Source organism: Monodon monoceros, unplaced genomic scaffold (genome assembly GCF_005190385.1).
Source record: "Monodon monoceros isolate NGI ecotype Baffin Bay Population unplaced genomic scaffold, NGI_Narwhal_1 Super_Scaffold_1, whole genome shotgun sequence".
Lineage (NCBI taxonomy): Eukaryota > Metazoa > Chordata > Mammalia > Artiodactyla > Monodontidae > Monodon > Monodon monoceros.
Window position 1 is genome coordinate 84,455,463 of NW_021703765.1, and position 20,121 is coordinate 84,475,583.

At 39.8% G+C, this 20,121-nt stretch overlaps 1 protein-coding gene across 1 annotated transcript in view; it reads right to left on the minus strand.

Annotated features, from left to right (window-relative positions):
• TMEM132D (transmembrane protein 132D) overlaps nucleotides 1-20,121 on the minus strand; it is a 481,047-nt gene that overhangs the window by 352,510 nt on the left and 108,416 nt on the right. The window contains exon 3 of the mRNA XM_029218452.1: nucleotides 16,041-16,187. Coding sequence (XP_029074285.1) covers nucleotides 16,041-16,187 — 147 coding nt within the window. The remainder of the gene's footprint in view (nucleotides 1-16,040; nucleotides 16,188-20,121) is intronic.

The window sequence follows — 20,121 nt, forward strand, 5'->3', positions numbered from 1 at the left end:
AAAAGATAAGCAAGGTACATTATATCTCATCAGTACTGCAAGTATTTTCATTAATCCAATCCAAAGTGAATTTAGCTTTGTGTTCTTAAATGTAAACACACACAAAAATGTACAATGTACGTAATTACTAAGATAGTCAGAAGGCAATCATTTTTCAAAGATAATTCTTTTTCCAAGGAGAGTAAACGATTTCATGAATTCCTTGACAGCTCCCTTCAAGCCAGCCCTCGTTTCAGTCCTGAAGAAAATGTGAGTATTTCTCTATGGCAAGTTTAGAATAAAAATAAAAGAATTAAACCTCGATATTTTACGTAATTAAGAAAAGTAATCTATGCTTATTGTAAAGACTGGCAAATGTCAACAAATGAAGGACAGATTTAAGATCCATGAGAACAGATATTCTGTTTTGTTTAGCATTGAACCCATGTACAATACAGTACCGAGCACATGCTGGGTTCTCAAAAAACAAAAAAAAAGGTGTATGGTCTGAATTGAAGAGAAAATAAATATCACCCATAATCTCACTGTTATTAAAATGTTGTGATAGAAATTTCATTTTTAGCCTTTGGACTATGTTGTATGTATGTGTATACATATCAGTCAATTAAGAGCATTTTCTTTTACCAATAAATCTTGAAAATACCGTTTTATTGGCCCTGTCACATTCTCCTATGGGAATACGATCAAGTTTTTTAATCATTCCCCTGTCCTTAATGTTTAGTGGATTCTAAAATTTGTACTATTAATTAAAGTGTGAAGACCATGCTTAATATTTCTGATGAATTATTTAGGGTAAGTTCCTAGAATACAGGACCAAAGGGTTAATCAACATTTTAACAAATCTTGGCACATACAGATATACTGCTTTTCTGTATGGGAACTTCTATGAAGAGTTTCTATTGTTTACAATTATACTCACGTGAAGTTGTACTAAAATAGACTTTTCTCAAATGCAGTATAGAGCGGTCTAGGCTTTAACATGTTACAGATATTTTGTCCTTGAAATATGTCTCACCCCACTTTTTTTTTTGTAGATAGTGGCCACTTTAATTCGCGCGATGATTGATACAAACCATTTGAAGGCAATAAAGCAGTGTGACACACAGAATTTTTTGGAATGAAAGTGGAGAGGGGGTGAAGAGAAGAGAAAGATGCTAACCTTTTGTCTCACCCCATTTTTAGACACCTAAACTTTAAGGAAGGGTTATTAATCTGGTGTCCATGGAGATGGAATTCAGGGATCTTGGATGGGAAAAATGCATCTTTATATATATATTTCTCTAGCTAGCCATGAACTGAAATCTATCTATCTATCATCTATCTATCTATCAATGTTCTATCTGTCTAGCCTTGAACTGAAATTTAGCATATCCTTCAAAAATAAATGTAGGCAACGACCAAAGTAGGGGTGACGGTGACTTTTCAGCAATAGAAGTCACAGTGATCTTCATATCACACTGCATTTGTAATAGAAATTTCAAAATATATTCCACCCTTAACGTATATTTAAAAGCGCAGTACTTATCAGACGTGCTGCTAGGCTTCGTTCTTAGGGTTTTATTAAGGAAGCACATATACCGCATCACAGTGGAAAATATTTTGACAGATGTAAAAGAAAAATCTATGCACACAGCCATGAAGCCATGTATGTTGACAAACATCTTCATTCCAACTTATTACTGGTATTTAACAATCATTCTCTCCACACAGCCCCTTCAGGAACCCATACTGTCTCATTTCTTTGCTAGGGCTTCACACAGGTTTTCTCTGTAAGGATTTGTTATAACAAGCACCTACACACCACACAAAATGCTGCTCTCATCCACGTTCCATTCAGCTCCAGGAGTGTGTAATCAAAACCACATTTAGCAAGTATCTCAGGCTTCAAGAGTTCCACGAGGAAAACGGTGAGTGGTTATAGACAAACACAATACCCTTGACAGAAACTGATGTCGACTGACTTGAAAGAATACCTTGGTGTGTTTAAAGAGTCCCACATGACTTCTGCACATCGTGAAATTGATCCTAACACAATTACATCCTTCCTCTATAGGTATTCTGCCCACAACTGAAAAAAACAACAACACTTTTTTCCTCTGAAATATTTCAGACTTCAGAGTATAGGAAAGGGGTCACTGACCTTGCAGTGTGAGTCATCCTAGGCATCTTATTTCTATGGTGTATTTACTGGATCTACCTTTATGACAAAGATGAAAGAGCTAGAGTCCCCTGCATTTACTGACTGGCATCTTTTGTTTAAAGAAACAAAAGCTCTTTAAAATAGTGAGATGAAAGCTTTTAATGCTGCCTGTAATTAGAATGGCCGGTCAGTGGGTCATTTCTCCTCGTGATGATTACAGAACATTTAAACTGAAGCTACGTTTTCCTTTGACAGGAAGTTTTCTAAAACTTCTAGAAGAGCAAGTTTATATAAAAAGAAAGGGAAAATAAATTTAGAAAGAATTCAGGTAACCTGGTGCCTGATAACTTAGTGGATCCCAGTGAAAAGCTGAAAATCAAGTAATTTAAAATGAGATCTAGAAATTGTATATACAGCCACCCCTCAGTAACTTGGGGGATTAGTTCCCACCCTCACCTCCAAATACCGAAATCTACAGATGCTCAACTCCCTTATACACAATGGTGTTTCGTCTTCGTGTATAATCTATGCACATCCTCCCCATATACTTTAAATCATCTCTAGGTTACTTATAATTTATAACTGATGCCATGTAAATGTCACATAAAGAGTTGTAAATACAATGTAAATGCTATGTAAATAGTTGCTGGTGCGAGCAAATTCAAGTTCTGCTTTTTGGAAAATTCTGAAATTAAAAAAATACATATATTTGATCTGCAGTTGGTTGAATCTGCAGATGTGGAACCCGTGGTAAGGAGGACTTCCTGTACGCGGACTCACAGAATGTGTCCTGTCACGTGACTGGCCCCTACCTCTCAGTATACTTCTGAGATTTATCCAGGTTGTTTTTGTTTGGGGTTTTTTTTTTTTGCCATGCTGCATAGCTTGTGGGATTTTAGTTCCCCGACCAGGGACTGAACCTGGGCCCTCGGCAGTGAGAGCGCAGAGTCCTAACCACTGGACCGCCAGGGAGTTCCTTATCCACGTTTTTTCATGCACCAGGAGATAGTTCCTTTTCACTGCCATGTAGTATTCCACTGCTAAAATGTAGCACTGTTTTTAATCCACTCACCAGCTGATACACATCTGGGTTATTTCCAACTTGGGCTATTATGGAAAAAGCAAAATTATGGATTCAGAAAAGAGACAAGTGGTTGTCTGGAATTAGGGAAGAGGTGGGGATTCATGGCAAATGGGTAAAAAGGGACTTTTTCTGCTGATGGAAGTGTTCTTAAACTGGATGGTATGATGGCTGGACCAAAAAATAAATTTTCTAAAACTCATTTAACTGCACACTTAAAATGGGTTAAGCTTAAGATATATGATTTATAACAAAACCTGTTTTTTTTTTTTAAAAGAGCTCTAGGTAGGAATATAAAGTCCCATGCCCTTATTGCTAATTTTTCTAACTATGTCTCAGTTCAAGTACCATTCCTAAGAAGTGAAAGTCCACCAGGCTAACTGCTGACAAAATCAATCACCAGGGTTAAAAGACTAAAAAGTGACCAAAGAGACTCCTTGAACTGGCACACAGCATGGAAGATGAGGGCTGCCAGAGAAAGGTGCATTCAGAAATGATAGCAAATCCAAAACACAGACACTTAAAAGAAGACATCCCATCCAAGAGAACAATAATCAGAGTGAAATTTTTTTTTTTTTTCAGAGTGAAATTTTTAGAACATAAGAAACAAGGTGATGCTTTTCACGGTTAGACAGTAAATAAAGCTTCTCTGGATGGATCCCATAATTTTTTCTTTTGTTTCTTTTTTTAATGTTCCATGAAATACTATTATCTTTCTAAACTGCTCCCCAGGCTTTCAAGAAATAGATGATCCAATTACAGCATTTGCTTCAGCAAGCCAAGCACACCGGGGAAACCTGGGGATTTCGAGACGCTTGGCAGGGTGCTGACAGCAAAGGACTGTCATGGAGGATGACATGGAGCTACATGATCCAAAAACGGACTTCCGCAAAGAACTTGGCCCTCACTCTCAAAAATATCTAAGGTATGCGGAAATCTGTGCGACATTTTTTTTTTTTTTTTTGCGGTACGCGGGCCTCTCGCTGTTGTGGCCTCTCCCGTTGCGGAGCACAGGCTCCGGACGCGCAGGCTCAGCGGCCATGGCTCACGGGCCCAGCCGCTCCACGGCACGTGGAATCTTCCCGGACCGGGGCGCGAACCCGTGTCCCCTGCGTCGGCAGGCGGACTCTCAACCACTGTGCCACCAGGGAAGCCCCTTTTTTTTTTTTTTTTTTTGTATTTTTGTGTGCACCTTTTTTTTGCAGTGGAGACTTACCAAAACAAATATGACTACAAAAGCTCATGAGCCTTTTAAAATTAAAATAATTTTATATTTTGCATTGTGCATATATATTATGCATACATATGTAATTATAAATATAGACATGTATAGTTAAGTTATAGATATGGATATATACGTAAATACAGAGACAGAGATAAAGATATACAGATATACAGATACCAATTTATATAGATATAGACGTGCTTTTTCCTGTAGGACTTTTATTGGTAATGTTTTCCATGTTTGGAAGGAAGGACCCTAAGGGCTATGTATCCATGGCTGTAAACACACACATACACACACACTTGTGCACACACACACACATTCACTGAAGTTTCAAGTTCAGAAATTTGCATGAAGACAAATATTAAGCCCATGGTTTTCTCGATGGGATGTTCACATATCACATCAGCTATTTCTGCCGATATTTTTGGTCATTCCAATGAATGAAGATGCTTTGTGAAATCACAAGCCCAGGGCAACTCAACATTAGCCATGATCTATGACCCTGGAGAGTGTTTACGAAGTATTCTGATGAACACCAGCAAGTGGCATCATACAATTACTGTCGCTATTAGGTTATTATTTATGCTGCATTGGTGTAGCTCTAGCAGAAAAAACAGTCGGTGTTTTTTATTACAGCGCCCTGGAGATCCTACCCAAAGCAAAGGCAATTTCCCCAGTAAAGATGTGCAGCGGTAACTCACTGCTGTTACCCGCTGAAAGTGGGTGCTAAATAATTTAATTCTATACTTGGTGGTCTACTTGGAAATGGGAGATGTTAAATACCAAATATATGGATGTAATAAAAGTAAAGCAACACAAAGGTAAATTAAGGCAAACCTCACACTTCCCCGTGAGACTGCCTAATGGGATTGTATGCGTGTCAGGAAGTGGAAAATGAGTCAGCCTGGGGTATAATTTCATAGGGAACTGGGCTCATAGCTCTCCTTCACTGTAATGCCATCTGCTTGAACGATCACCGCTTCCTTTCCTAGTCTGTATGTTTCTAATGGGAGTGATACAAATAAGCTTACATTTCCTGGGACACACTCAAATGCTATTTTAGGAAGATCTTAAAGCGCTCTCTCCCAGGATGCCTGCGAGACATCCTTGCACACCTTCCTCTGGGTTGTCTTTCAAATGCTGGTCTTTTAAGTAGCAGCCATGTCTCATCCCGTTCATATCTGTATTATTTCAGCGTTTTTCTGTGGGTCTCTTTTTAGAATTCCTAGAGTGCTATCATACTGTACATGTTATTACTCAAGTTTCCCACTCCCCTTAACATTACATTTTCAGGTCAAACTGAGACAGGCTGGGAACAGGGACCTGGGGCCCTCTGCTGCACTGCTTGCAGCTGGACAAACCTCTCCTCCAGCAACAAAATACAAAGAAACTATAAGGGACTAAAAATAACCGCTCGGCATGAGCAGTTGGAGCAAATTATGGACAAAAAGATACAAAAACACCAAAAACCCAACTGCCACTTTTGAAGGGCCAGGAGCAAAAACGGGGTGTCGGGAGCAAAAGCAGGGCACTGCGCATGCCCCCTGCACTCAACGCCACGAGAGGGGTGGGCAGACCTCCTAAGCCACGCCTCTGCCCCAACCCCTGGACCCACGCCTACCCTCACCCCAGATAAGGAACAAGCTCGCCCCCCCTCAAGGAGTGAACAAGAGAACCTGTCCCTTGTTCTCGCTCCCCACTGCTGCAGCAGGGGCCCCAATAAAGCCTTCCCTGTATCTCTTATCAATTTCTATTCATTAAGGAAGGCTAAGAACCCTAGTTGGTAACAAAATTAATGTCGATAAACATTAATCACTACATGTAGGCAATTCTTCACAGTTGCCGCATAAGTCTCAATTATATGAATGTATCATTTTTAAATCAATTCACCTTTTGATGGATATTCAGGTTGCTTTCAACAGTTAGCTATTTTTTTTTTAATGCAGCCATGAACATTCTTGTGCACATCCCTCCATATCCACGGCTAAGCTTTCATCTGGAGGAGAGGTACCTAGACCTGTCATTTTAGGGTCACGTGGATGCATGTTTTAAAAGTCAGTAGCCAGTAGATCCTTGTTGGTTATCTATTTAATATACAGTAGTGTGTAAATTTTCATCCCAAACTCTTAATTTATCCCTCCCCCTCCCCTTTGGTAACCGTAAGTTTATTTCCTATGTCTGTGAGTAAGGACCTACTGTATAGCACGGGGAACTACACTCAATATATTGTAATAACCTATAATGGAAGAGGATGTAAAAAAAGAATATAAATATTTATATATATGTATAACGTTGCTGTACACCTGAAACCAACACAACATTGTAAATCAACTATATTTCAATAATTTTTTTTTTAAAAAGTCAATAGTCAGGTATTGATAAGTGTCTCTCCAAGGAGGACAAACCATTTTATAATTCCGCCAACAGTGTATAAGGATTCTGTGTTCTCCCTTATTCTCAGAAAAACATTTTATTATTTGCATCTCTTTTTCTGCCAATACGATTAGGAGAAATGATATCTTGTTGTATTGGAAACAATACCTTTGTCTGTTGTATCCCTAATGCAGAAGTGATTAAAACAAACTTGAATGGAAATGCTTCTGACAAATTCTAAATGTAAAGACAATCTTAAAAAATGACACAAATGAACTTATTTACAAAACAGAAACAGACTCACAGGCTTAGAAAACAAAGGGGAAAGGTGGGGGGAGGGATAAATTAGGAGTTTGGGATTAACGTATACACACTACTAGATATAAAGTAGATAATCAACAAGGACCTACTGTAGAGCACAGGGAACTCTACTCAACAGTCTGTAATAACCTATATGGGAAAACAATCTGAAAAAGAACAGATACACGTATATGTATAACTGAATCACTATGCTGTACACCTGAAACTAACACATTGTAAATCAACTATACTCCAATATAAAATATAAAAAAAGAATAAAGGCAATGGGAAACCTTTGTTCATACTTGATACAGACTCCATGTACAACTAATGTAATTCATCTGGTACTTTGAGAAACTGTCGGTTAGGCTATGGAAATAAAGTATAACCTCTCATATCTAGGAGGACTTGGGTATGTGTGCTGCATATACTATGTAGTCATATTAACAACTTAAGGACAATTAATAGATGGGTTTTCTTGAACTGATGTTCTTTTTTTTTTATAAGATGCATATTAAAAAGTTTTCTTTTTTTTTTTTTACATCTTTATTGGAGTATAATTGCTTTACAATGGTGTGTTAGTTTCTGCTTTATAACAAAGTGAATCAGTTATACATATACATATGTTCCCATATCTCTTCCCTCTTGCGTCTCCCTCCCTCCCACCCTCCCTATCCCACCCCTCCAGGCGGTCACAAAGCACCCAGCTGATCTCCCTGTGCTATGCGGCTGCTTCCCACTAGCTATCTATCTTACGTTTGGTAGTGTATGTATGCCCATGCCTCTCTCTCGCTTTGTCACAGCTTACCCTTCCCCCTAGAAAGCCCAGAGATAAACCCACGCACATATGGTCACCTTATCTTTGATAAAGGAGGCAGGAATGTACAGTGGAGAAAGGACAGCCTCTTCAATAAGTGATGCTGGGAAAACTGGACAGGTACATGTAAAAGTATGAGATTAGATCACTCCCTAACGCCATACACAAAAATAAACTCAAAATGGATTAAAGACCTAAATGTAAGGCCAGACGCTATCAAACTCTTAGAGGAAAACAGGCAGAACACTTTATGACATAAATCACAGCAAGATCCTTTTTGACCCACTTCCTAGAGAAATGGAAATAAAAACAAAAATAAACAAATGGGACCTAATGAAACTTAAAAGCTTTTGCACAGCAAAGGAAACCATAAACAAGACCAAAAGACAACCCTCAGAATGGGAGAAAATATTTGCAAATGAAGCAACTGACAAAGGATTCATCTCCAAAATTTATAAGCAGCTCATGCAGCTCAATAACAAAAAAACAAACAACCCAATCCAGAAATGAACTGATGTTCTTGATTATTTCAAAGTTTGTCTGTTCACATGTAAGATTATCTAAGAGTCTCACAACAGTCCAACGAAGACTGACATTGTTGGGGCCGATGGTACAGAACAGGGTGTTTTGCCCCTTGTTCCGTCTCTGGTGAAATGTGAGATGGCTACTAGCATAAAAATGAGAAATGAATATTAGATTTCCTGAATCCTACACCCATTCTCTCCCTACTCTCTGTGAAGGCATTATCTTTCAGATGGTAATATGTATGACTATTATAATCCGTAAGAGCCATTGATAAGGATACTGAAAGCATTTAAGGCATCAGAAAAATCCCACTCACCACAGGAAAGACATAACATTTTGATAACTTTATACCATTGTCTCAGGTTTTGTTGTTATCAAACTCAGGTTCCGGATGTCCATAGAGCTGAACTGTCTTGCTGAAGACAGATTGCTAGAAAATACCTCTAATCAAATTATTATATTAATTAAAAACCTCAAGATCTTTTTTTTTCCATCACTCGATCTGTTATCCTGAGTCAAGCAGCAGTAAATTGCAATCATTAAAACTGCTTTCTAAAGCAAAACCGAACATTTTAAAACAATCTATAATATCTCCATTACGAGTAATTTTTGCCCAGAACAACAACCAAAAAAAAGGCCAGATCTTTCTGGCTTCAAATTTGGACAAGTCAGCAGATGAATTAAGCATCCCAAAATTGTCAGTATGCCACTCGGCAAGGACAAGGACAGATGTCCAGACTCTATTAAACAATCTTCCCAGCCACGCTGCATTATAACTTTATTTATTGTTTGTTTTCCATATCTTATCTTTTCCTAATTAAAAAAAAAATCTATGTTCACTATGGGACTTTTCAAAAATACAAGTAATATCGCCATCATAGACAACAGCCTGATTGAATATCTTCTAAACTTTCCCTGTCCTATATTTATTGATAAACAAAATTGGTATTATCTCCTAGGCCCTTTTGTAATCAACTGATTTTCTTAACAGATTTATCAAGATATTATTCATATGCTATAAAAGTCACCATTTTAATGTTTACCATCCAGTGGTTTTTAGTTGAACAACCGTCAGCACTATTTAATTTTAGAATATTTTTATTACTTCTGAAAGAAACCTCATATCCATGACCAGAATCTCTCCATTTTCCCCTCCCCAGGTAACCACCAAGCTACTGTGTCTAAAAATTTGCCTCTTCTGGACATCATGTATAAACAGAATCATACAATGGATGGTCTTTTTTGTCTGGTTTATTTTATGTAGTACCATGTTTTCAAGGTTCATCTATGTTGTAGCATCTATCAGCACTTCTCCCTTTTTTATTGCCAAATAATATTCCATTGCATGAATAGATCACATGTTTGCCCACTCATCTATTTTTATATGTATATATGACAAATGCTGCTGTGAACTTGTGTGTTCACATGTGTGGACATTTGCTTTCAGTTCTCTTAGGTGTAGAGCTAGTACTGCCGAATCTTATGGTAACCAGGTAATCTCCAGCTGTTCCTGTGGTCATTCTTTCTATATACTCTTGCTTGATTGGTTTTCAGGTGTTTCTCTTATTTTCACCTCTTTCTCATTGTCTTCTGAAGGTTCTCTTTCTCCTAAATAGTTTTCTCTCAAGTTCACTGATTTCATTTTCTACAGCAGCAAATCCAATAGACATTGAGTTTCTCACCCCATCTTTATCTCACACGGCTTCTTCTCCTTGCTGGCTTCCTCTGTCTTTGATGATACCATGCTCATTTTGAATCTGAGACCACTGATCAATGCTTAAAATCATCTCTATTTCATGCACAAAGTTCTGTCTTTGTCTCTGATATTTAAGAGTTTTCCCCCAAATTCTTATGGTTATATTTTCATATGCCTATGGGTTTTCTGCCTGTTTGGGTATCTGCTCCAAAGGTGTGTTCCTCACCCAGTAACGGCCTTTTATTGCTACTGGTCCAGAGAGGAAACCTTGCTGGCTTTGACATGTCCATGCTCACCTGTACCAGCACCTACTGGCGATATTAGGAGGTAGGCCTGATTTTTTCTTTTTTAATGCCTGGGTATCCTCCACTCACATTCCTGGTCCTTTTCTTTTTAATGCACAATTAAGATTGGCAATCTTTTCATCCTCCTTCAACCCAGTCCTGCAGTTTTCACAAATACTTCTCTATGTTTCTAACATACACATGATAACTTTTCTTATTTATCTAATTGGAGTATAGTGATTTATAATGGTGTGTTAGTTTCTGGTGCACAGCAAAGTGATTCAGATATATATGAATATGGTTTATTACAGGATATTTAATATATTAAATGTACTTAACAAGCACGGGCAACAACCTGATTGAATATCTTCTAAATTTTCCCTGTCCCATATTTATTGATAAACAAAATTGTTATTATCTCTTTCCCATTATGGTTTATTACAGGATTTAATACATTAATAGTTCCCTGGGCTATACAATAGGACCTTGTTGTTTATCTATTTTAAACATAATAGTTTGTTTTATACATACTAGTTTGTAATCATAACTTTCCCAGTGCATTGCTAATGTGGATCTTCACACCCTTATTATATTTCACTGGAAATTTCCATGGGAACCTGGTAGAATGAAGGAGATAGTTAGGTACCATGCTCTTTCCATCATCCTATTGGAAACCCCACAACATTTATTCTTTATAGATTTCTGAGATCAAGGTTTCTGGTTCCCCAACCCATCCAGTTTGCTTTTCTCTTTGGAGCAGAAAACTGATTCTGAGTTAAGTATACCGCTGCCTGTAATACATAATGTTTCTCACTTCCCTCTGAAGTCTGGTGTGGCCATGTGATTAAGTCCTGACCAATGAGAGGCAGGAGAGTATTGGGGGTTGGCATGAGTTTCTAGAAAAGTTCCTTAAAAGGAACTGATCCAGTGGTGAAGGCTCTTTTCTGCCCGTTTTCTTTAGCCTGCAATGCAGATGTGATGACTGGCACTCCAGCAGCCATATTAATCTATGAGGATAAAAGCCATGCATTAATATTGTGTTAAAGAAAGATAGGTGCCTGGGGCCCTGACAGCACTGAGGAGTTGCCATGCCAGCCATGGCCTGCCTACGTCAGGGCTTCTTCTATGTGACAGAGAAATAAACTTTTACTTTAAGTCACTTTTTTTTGTTAAGTCACTCTTATTAAATAATCAAACCTAATCCTAACAAATGTATTATGAGATGGATTTATCATGCCAGCATACATTTTTCTGAACATACATTCACGATTGTAATCTTATCTCTGTATACTTTAAATATTACTTTTTATTTATGGCACCTCATGTTACTACTTAAGCTATATTTGTTTTAAAATGAAACATGTTGTAATGGGGAAAAACAAATCTGAATCCATATTGTATCTCTTTCTTTTACTTTAACCTCTGTATTCTATTGCTTTTGCTACAAGTTAAGAATTTGCCTAGAACCTGAAATATACAAGATAGCCCATTCTCAAGGCTCTGACCTTTAAAGGTATAACACTTTTCCATTCGTATAGAGATAAAAAGTTGCAGAACAGAGTGTAAGGTTTACAGAAACATGGACAGCTGCAAGAACAAAGGATTCCGGCACCAAGAAGTGTGGAGCAACCAGCCACACCCCTCCCCTTTTAGTATAAAAGAAGGCTGAATTCTAACTCGGGTTAAGATGGTTCTTTGGGACACTAGACCACTGTCTCCTCGGTCTGCTGGCTTTCCGAATAAAGTCACTATCCCTTTCCCCAACAACCCATCTGTCAATTTACTGGTCTGTCGTGTGGCGCGCGGGCCGAGCTTGAACTCGGTAACAAAATTACCTATAAATAAATGGAAAAGTGGTATAGTATGAAGGATTATCAACAGATAATTATGAAAAAGGATTAAATCAAACTATGTACTCTTGCTTGTCTACAATCTATTAACAAAGGATAGAGATTTTATAGACATATTAGCCCCTAAAAGAGAAGAATTGCTCTTCAATCAGTAGTCTTGCTGGAGAACTGGAAAGCACATATGTTTCTGTCATTCAAGTTTATTTGACCCCATTTCTTTGTACCCCCTAAAATCATTTAAGTAGCAACTGTGGCAAACTCTGGAAAACGCTCATCTGTGCAGAGAAGAGCAAAGAAATAAAAAGTACATGACTTTTGTTACACATTTATCTAAGTTTCCATAGTGCTCTAACAGTGAGCAGGATTCAGAAAACGTCAAATGGAATTTGATGGATGGAGCATAGTTAGTTATCCTCCTTCTGTTCCATAATATTTCCTGGCGATGCTTAGTCAAAACAGATCTGATTGATAGCTGTGGGTAACATACAGATATTAATACTGTGATGATAAGGCTTTCAAAAACCAAAGTTCTGGGCTTCCCTGGTGGCGCAGCGGTTGGGAGTCCGCCTGCCGATGCAGGGGACACGGGTTCGTGCCCCGGTCCGGGAAGATCCCACATGCCACAGAGCGGCTGGGCCCGTGAGCCATGGCCGCTGAGCCTGCGCGTCCGGAGCCTGTGCTCCGCAACGGGAGAGGCCACAACAGTGAGAGGCCCACGTACCGCAAAAAAAACAAAAACAAAAACAAAAACAAAAACAAAGTTCTTCAAAAAGCAAAGGATGCATTTCAACTTAGATAAGAATCTTCACTCACTCCTGTTGAGTTCATCACTAGCACAAGTGTCTCCTTAATCCATAAAATTACACCTGTCACAGGGACTTAGCTTCCTTAAGGCAACTTCACAACCCATGGTGAATTATTAGCAATACACAATCCATGACTCTCAAGCTCATTAAGGCTCCCTTTTTTGCATCCCGATGATCTGATTCTGACTTTTTGAGAATAACTGAAAGTCAAAGAGAGTGGGAAGAATGTATAAAGCAAAACAGCTTCTGAAGCAAAACCTACTAATGTGAAAACATCCACTCCATAATACGTTTTCCAATTATCCTTCAGAGAAAAGAGAAACAGATCTTCTCCCGGTCGGTTCGCTATCCCAAAGAGTGGAGCATGATTCTTCTGTATTTAATTCCACAAAGACAGAAGCGAAATAAACAATTTTGAAGTGAGGATAAAGGTTGAACATAGAAATGAATATATCGCATTCAAAAAAGTCTATTTTAACTGTATACATTATATTAAGTGGTAATACATGCACATAGTAAAAAACAAATCAGAGTCCAAATGGCTCGCAGTAAAAAGTAATTTACGTTCAGCACCCTCCCCCAACTTGCCAGCTCCTCCAGTAGAAATCACAGCTGCTAGCCCCTTTGCTCAAAAAGTATTCTTCTCTGGGTTTTCCCCAAATGGGGCATTAATATAGACGCTGTTGTGCACCTTACTTCTTTGAACAGGTGTATCAGAGGCCATTCAGTACGTGTACGTACAGATTTGCATCATTATACATAGAGTAACAGAGATACAGTCTAATTCTAGAACATCAGTAAACAAATATTTATGGAGAGCCTCATGTGTCCCAGATGCTGCTGTAGGGACTGCAAACAGCTACCAACCAGACCGACATGGTTCCCCAACTAAAAGAGCTTGCATTCCACAGCTTCCTCATTAAGCAAAAGCCTTCCTGGCTGCAGTGTAAGAACTGGATTCCAAAAAAAGAGAATAAACCTCTGCATCAACACACGTGAGTACATAAATCACATAAAAATGTACATGTGTATATAGGCACATAGTTAAACACCTATATCATATATATGCTCTGTATACACAAACTATGTATATATATACTATATGTATACTATGTATACATATATGATGTATTACGAAGACACATAATGTACTGTATATGCACATACATATAGTATTCTATATATACACGTACACATGTATTACATACATAGACATACATATGTGTGTTTGTGTATGTCTGTGAGTGTACATATGCTTCTTCCATCATCTAGACCCACAGCAGGAAATAGAAAACTGACTTCAGAATCTACAAAGGGATAAGGAATGTTCTCCATAGTGAATGGCATGCTGATGCCAGACCTTTGAAGGACTAGGTTGATAGTCCATTCGGGGAATTTGTTTCTTAAAGAAGATACCGTTACAGACTTAGCCAGAAATTTAATAAAATGTTTCAAAACGGTTCAAATCTCTCTGCATTTCATACGTAACACTACAATCACTACTACTCCCACTAACCCACAGAGGAAATAGCAAGAAGAAACACGAGGGAAAATCAGCACGTTGGTTGAGACTTCTCCCAAATCCCCCCTACTCTTTCTGGTAAAGAAGAGTAAAATAGATAGAATCTATCCATCTATCATCTATCTATCTATCTATCTATCTATCTATCTATCTATCTATATCCATCTCGTCTACCTATCATTATCTATCTACCGAGCTACCTACCTATCTGCCTATCTATCTATCCTTCCTAATTTTTGCTAACTTCCCAACACAAAGGAAACCTTTCATGGAGGTGGCATCTTATCTCCCAAATCGTATCACTGGCACAGACGCCTTTGGAAGTGAGCTTATTTGTAAGCTCGTGAAGGTACTCCGTGTGGCACAGCATCACTATGTAAACATTTGGGGCAGAACTCAGATACAGACTTCTTCTTTTCCCCTCTCATTTGCTCTACGAGCAAATCTTCAAGAAAAACATCTTGAAACACTGCTCACAAAAGCAAAGTCACAGGCCAGAGCTTGACAGTTGATAACCCGAAACCCAGAGCACCCACATGAAACGGAGCACAGAGCGAAATCCACATCACATCACCCCCAAACTGGCATCCAGTGCTCTTTGAAAATAAACCCCCCAAAAGCAGAATAGCCATCAGCTGAGATTCACGACCTCTATATTAGAATAAATAATGGAAAATAAATATTTTCCAAACATTGAGCTATAAAGTTAAAGAGCAAAAATCAACCAACCTAAAAGTGGGAAAAACCGATCGGAAATATTCTGGAGCCACAAATGAGGATTTGGAAACAGAAATAAATCAAGAACCACTGAGTTTCCAAGTCTCTGCCCAGCTGTGAATAGACTGTTTCTAACTTGGTGGGTATCAGAGACAGAGTCACAATTCCCTATAATTCCACAGCAGATCATTCACAGGTCCATCAGAAAATCCCAGCACAAAATGCAATCCACGCGTTATACTTAAATCGACATGGCAAATGTGAAAGGCACCTTTGTGTGCCACGAGATCTACGAGCTCTGGGTGTTTTGTTTTGTTTTGTTTTACAACAAACTCTTGTTTGAAACACTTGCGAAATGGGCCATTTTATCAGAAATGCCCAGGCTTTTCGTTTTACCTAATCATCTGGAATAGAAAGAGGCCGTGTTGCAGTGGAACATCATTTCGAGATAAAATTCCATTTGCATGGAGTAGTCCCTGCAGGTGACCGGGAACTGTGCTGGGATTGTAAGTAGGTCCACTGTGAATAATAGCCCACCTTTTTCCAAGTAAAGGATTCTATCCATCTCACCTGGAAGCACTAATAATACAGACGACGCTCCCCGAGTGCAAACCGCGGTGAAAGTGGCTGTCAGCAAATTTGGGAAAAAAGAGGCCATCGTTGCAGCTAATCTGAATATATGGCAGGCCACTGGGACTCACCTGTTTTCCGAGCCAGCTGATTTCTTCTGACAAACGATGACAGCTGGTGTGTACTTCCCAGCATAATCCGTGCTCTTCTTAACCTCCCACACGGAAGGGCTGCTGGCTCTCACCCCAATGATGTTCATGCCTTTCATCACCTTTACCCTGTTGGAGACAGCAAAATGCACAGCTGAGACGGCTCTGGGGCATCCCTGAGTTACCGCTGCTTCTGGGGACACAGTGCACTTAATGGCCCATTGTCACCTGCCAGGTGTAAGCTCATGTTTAATAGAATTTAATCACACGCTGGCAATCCCCTTCCAATCCATCTGCCCTAATTTTCCCCCCAGTCATTCCTTCCTTTAACAGAGGAGCTAGGAACAGTACACTGACATAGGCAAGCATCAGTCACATAAAGAAACGGAGTAACGCTATGCTAGTGGAAGGCTTTACTTTTAAGAAAATTAACTGAATACCCTCAGGCTGTTAAAACTAAATAGAAAAAGGAAATTCAATAACACTGCAAAAGTGGGATTAAAAATAACAACGCACATTCATTGAATGCCTTTTCCATGCCAGGCACTGATGGACTGTTCCTCTGTATTATCTCATCTAATTTCCCAAGCAACGTTCCAAGTTCAAAGGTGGGGAGGGGCTGCGGCTCAGACAGGTTTGGGAATCATGATGGTTCATCGCAAAACACAGGTGCTGAGAGGTGCACAGATGCGCCTGACTTCTACGCGTGTGCCCCTCCCATGACATCATCATGATCGTCGTCATCAGGACCATCATCCCATCATCATCGCTATCACAACAAACCAGGCGCTCTGCTGAGTTCACGGCACTTTTATCTCACTTCACTCTCACACACGCCCTGCGAGGTCAGTACCGTTTTAATTTTCACTGACAGGCTGAGCAACCAGGGCGATCAGGTGGCAGGTGACCCAGGATTTGAAACGGCTCCCAACCACAGCGCCGGTCCAACCAGGCTCAGTGCTTTCCTTGGCATCACATAAAATTTCCCGGTGCTGAAGCCACTTACTTGACCTGCTCAAGTCCTTTGTTACCCAACACTGGCCAGTACCTGTCCTGAGACCTAACATCTGCTCAGACTTTAGACAAATTTGCCAAAGCAGGTGTGCCCTCCATCACAGACTTGGCTTATTATTTCTCTCTTCCATTCACTTATTCCTTCCTTCCTTCATTCACGGAGAGGGACAGGTGACACGCTTATAGGTTTTTCTCTAGGATATCAGAGAAGCCGGATGAGAGAGGCAGAAGGATGTGCAGCAAAACTGGTTTCCTAGTATGCCCTAATGTCCAGAAGGAGGAGAAAGGTTCTGGAGGTGGAATTAATCACCAATGCCTAAGGATTTAATCAACCATGACTGTGTAGTGAAGCCACCATTAAAATCCAAAAGGAGGGGTTTCAGAGAGCCTCCAGGGTGGTGAAGAAGAATGCCACTACGTGCCACCACGCTGGGCTCCAAACTCCAGGAGGACTGACGTTTCTTTGTTCTCGACCTCACATATATACACTACCAAATGTAAAACAGATAGCTAGTGGGAGGCAGCCGCATAGCACAGGGAGATCAGCTCGGTGCTTTGTGACCACCTAGAGGGGTGGGATAGGGAGGGTGGGAGGGAGACGCAAGAGGGAGGAGATATGGGGATGTATGTATACATATAGCTGATTCAGTCTTTTATACAGCAGAAAGTAACACAACATTATAAAGCAATTGTAGTCCAATAAAGATGTTAAAATAAAAACATATATGGAATGGAAGGGATATAGTAAAAGGACAATGCAATACATCGCAAACAGTTAGATGTATAAACTACTGCAAAAATTCATGTTTCCTGTTGTGTTTGCTTTTCTTAGTCCCTTGAGGAAAATAAAAAGGGTTTTGAAGCAAGAAAGCCGGGGGACAAATGGGGCAGGTTGATGGGTGACTGGGTGGGAGATGCTGCCAGGAGGGGCAGCCCTGGAGGAGGTACACTCCCCAGATTTACAACCGTGGTAGCTGTATGAGCACAGAGGCAAGGAGGTGGGTCCTGAGGCCGTCTCTTAAATCCTCGCTCTTATCATCAGAGGAGATGATCCAGGCCACCCCCTGATATTAGGATCAAGGCGGGAGGAAAAGATGATGTGTTTAGGAAAAGATGATGTGTTTAGGGCTGGCGCTTGGCGAGCAAAGGACATGCCTAATAGAACTAAGAACGCTCTCTCCCACAGAAACAGCTTGAAGACATATTGTGCAGAAGAGTTAACACTGCAGCTCTGAGACGAACGCCCTAGAAAGGCCTAGTGGCAAGGCTGGCCCCTGAGTGGCATCTGGAAACTTGGATTTCAGGAGGGGTTCCCCCACTCCTTAATAAGAGGGGAACACGGAGCCTCTGCTTTTTGTACAAACACCATAGCTGCTGCTGGACACCTGCTTTCTTTCTGGTGGTCTGGAGGTATGGTGCCTGCCAGGCAATGGTGCCCAGGGGACCTGCCCCCAGTAAAAATTCTTGGCCCCCAGGCTTGGATGAGCTTTTCAGACAGACAACAGTTTACCCCTCTTGTCACAACTCATTGCTGGAGGGGTGAAGGTCATCCTGTATGATTCCCTGGGAGTGGACTTTCCTTAGCTTGTGCCTGGTTCCCCCAGACTGCACCCCATGTGCCTTTTTCCTTTGCTGAATTTGCTTTGTGTCCTTTTGCTGTAATAAATCTTAGCAATGATTATGACTCTACGCTGAGTCCTGTTGAGTTTTCCTAGCAAGTCATCAAACACAGGGGTGGTCTTGGGGACCCCAAAACACATACTGATTTGACTGGTCTACAAAGACAAGAGGAATCGCTTCTCACATGTGGCCCCCAGGGCTAAAGCTAGCATTTTTAGAAGGTGAGTGCCATGGAAAAATGTTTTGTGTTGTAAATAATCCTTGTAGAAGCCAACGTTTTGAACACAGTCATTTATAAATTGGGAATTGCATGCACAGGCCAGAAAGCCATCTGACCTTTTGGTGACACATGCTATGATTCCTCATTTAAATTGTAAGCAAACAAGATGGGGTGATGAAAAAAAGTTCAATTCACTATGGACAGCTGCTATTATATTAAGATGAATTCTAAGTGCTGTCCCAATTACTGTGTACTGGAATTTTCCTGAATCAAATTTGCTTTAAATAAATAGGTCATCAGCCTGGATTTGGCAACCTTTGTATTATACAGGAGCTATCAGTAGCTAGGCCTTTTCTGATACAGAATGGGCTCTTATTTTTCTTACATTTTATTCACAGGTAGGTCACTTGGAATTCAGATAATGTTTCTCCAATGAATCATTTTTAAGTTCTTAGGAATGAACATGGTTGCATATTTAACCCAGAAGTACCCGATATCTGTTGCTAATAATTCTAGGGCAGCCACACAGAGTTGTAATTTATAGCATTATTTATCAGGGGAGATTCTGAAATTTAGTGCAGGGCAATAGGAAATTGTCTTCTGTAGACACAGTGTTCTCATAAGAGAAGACACATGTCTACGGCACATTTCAGATGTTCTGAACTGGATATGGGGTCCCTGATCTGTACAGCAAGAATGAATGTGTGCAGGAAATCGAATGGTTATTTCTCAGAGACACATCTATGTTATACACTGAACACGGTTTACGTTGGGTTCATAGTTTTGAAACACTTAGAGCTGTAAGTGGCGGCGTTTTGGAACTATTAAGATAATCCTTAGAGCATGTGTAATTTGGCTTCACTGGGTCTGAACCAAATGCTAATTACTTCCTTTGTTTATGAGAGCTGAGTTACTTACATTCATTAGTGCAAGTTTTATAACCTACTTGTGGCTCAATAAATACAGGTTACACTGACGGCTTCATTACACAGAGATAAACATAGCACTTGATTTCCAAAGACGTTTGTTATATATTTACACTTAGTAATATATCTACTATAGTGATTTGGGGGAAAGCCATAATTTCCCCACCATAGAATGCACATGCACTGTGGACTGGAATAAACACTGCTTGGCTTAAGGGTATATCGTGTTTTTAAAACACAACAGAGCTATTGTGTGTGTGTGTGTGTGTGTGTGTGTGTGTGT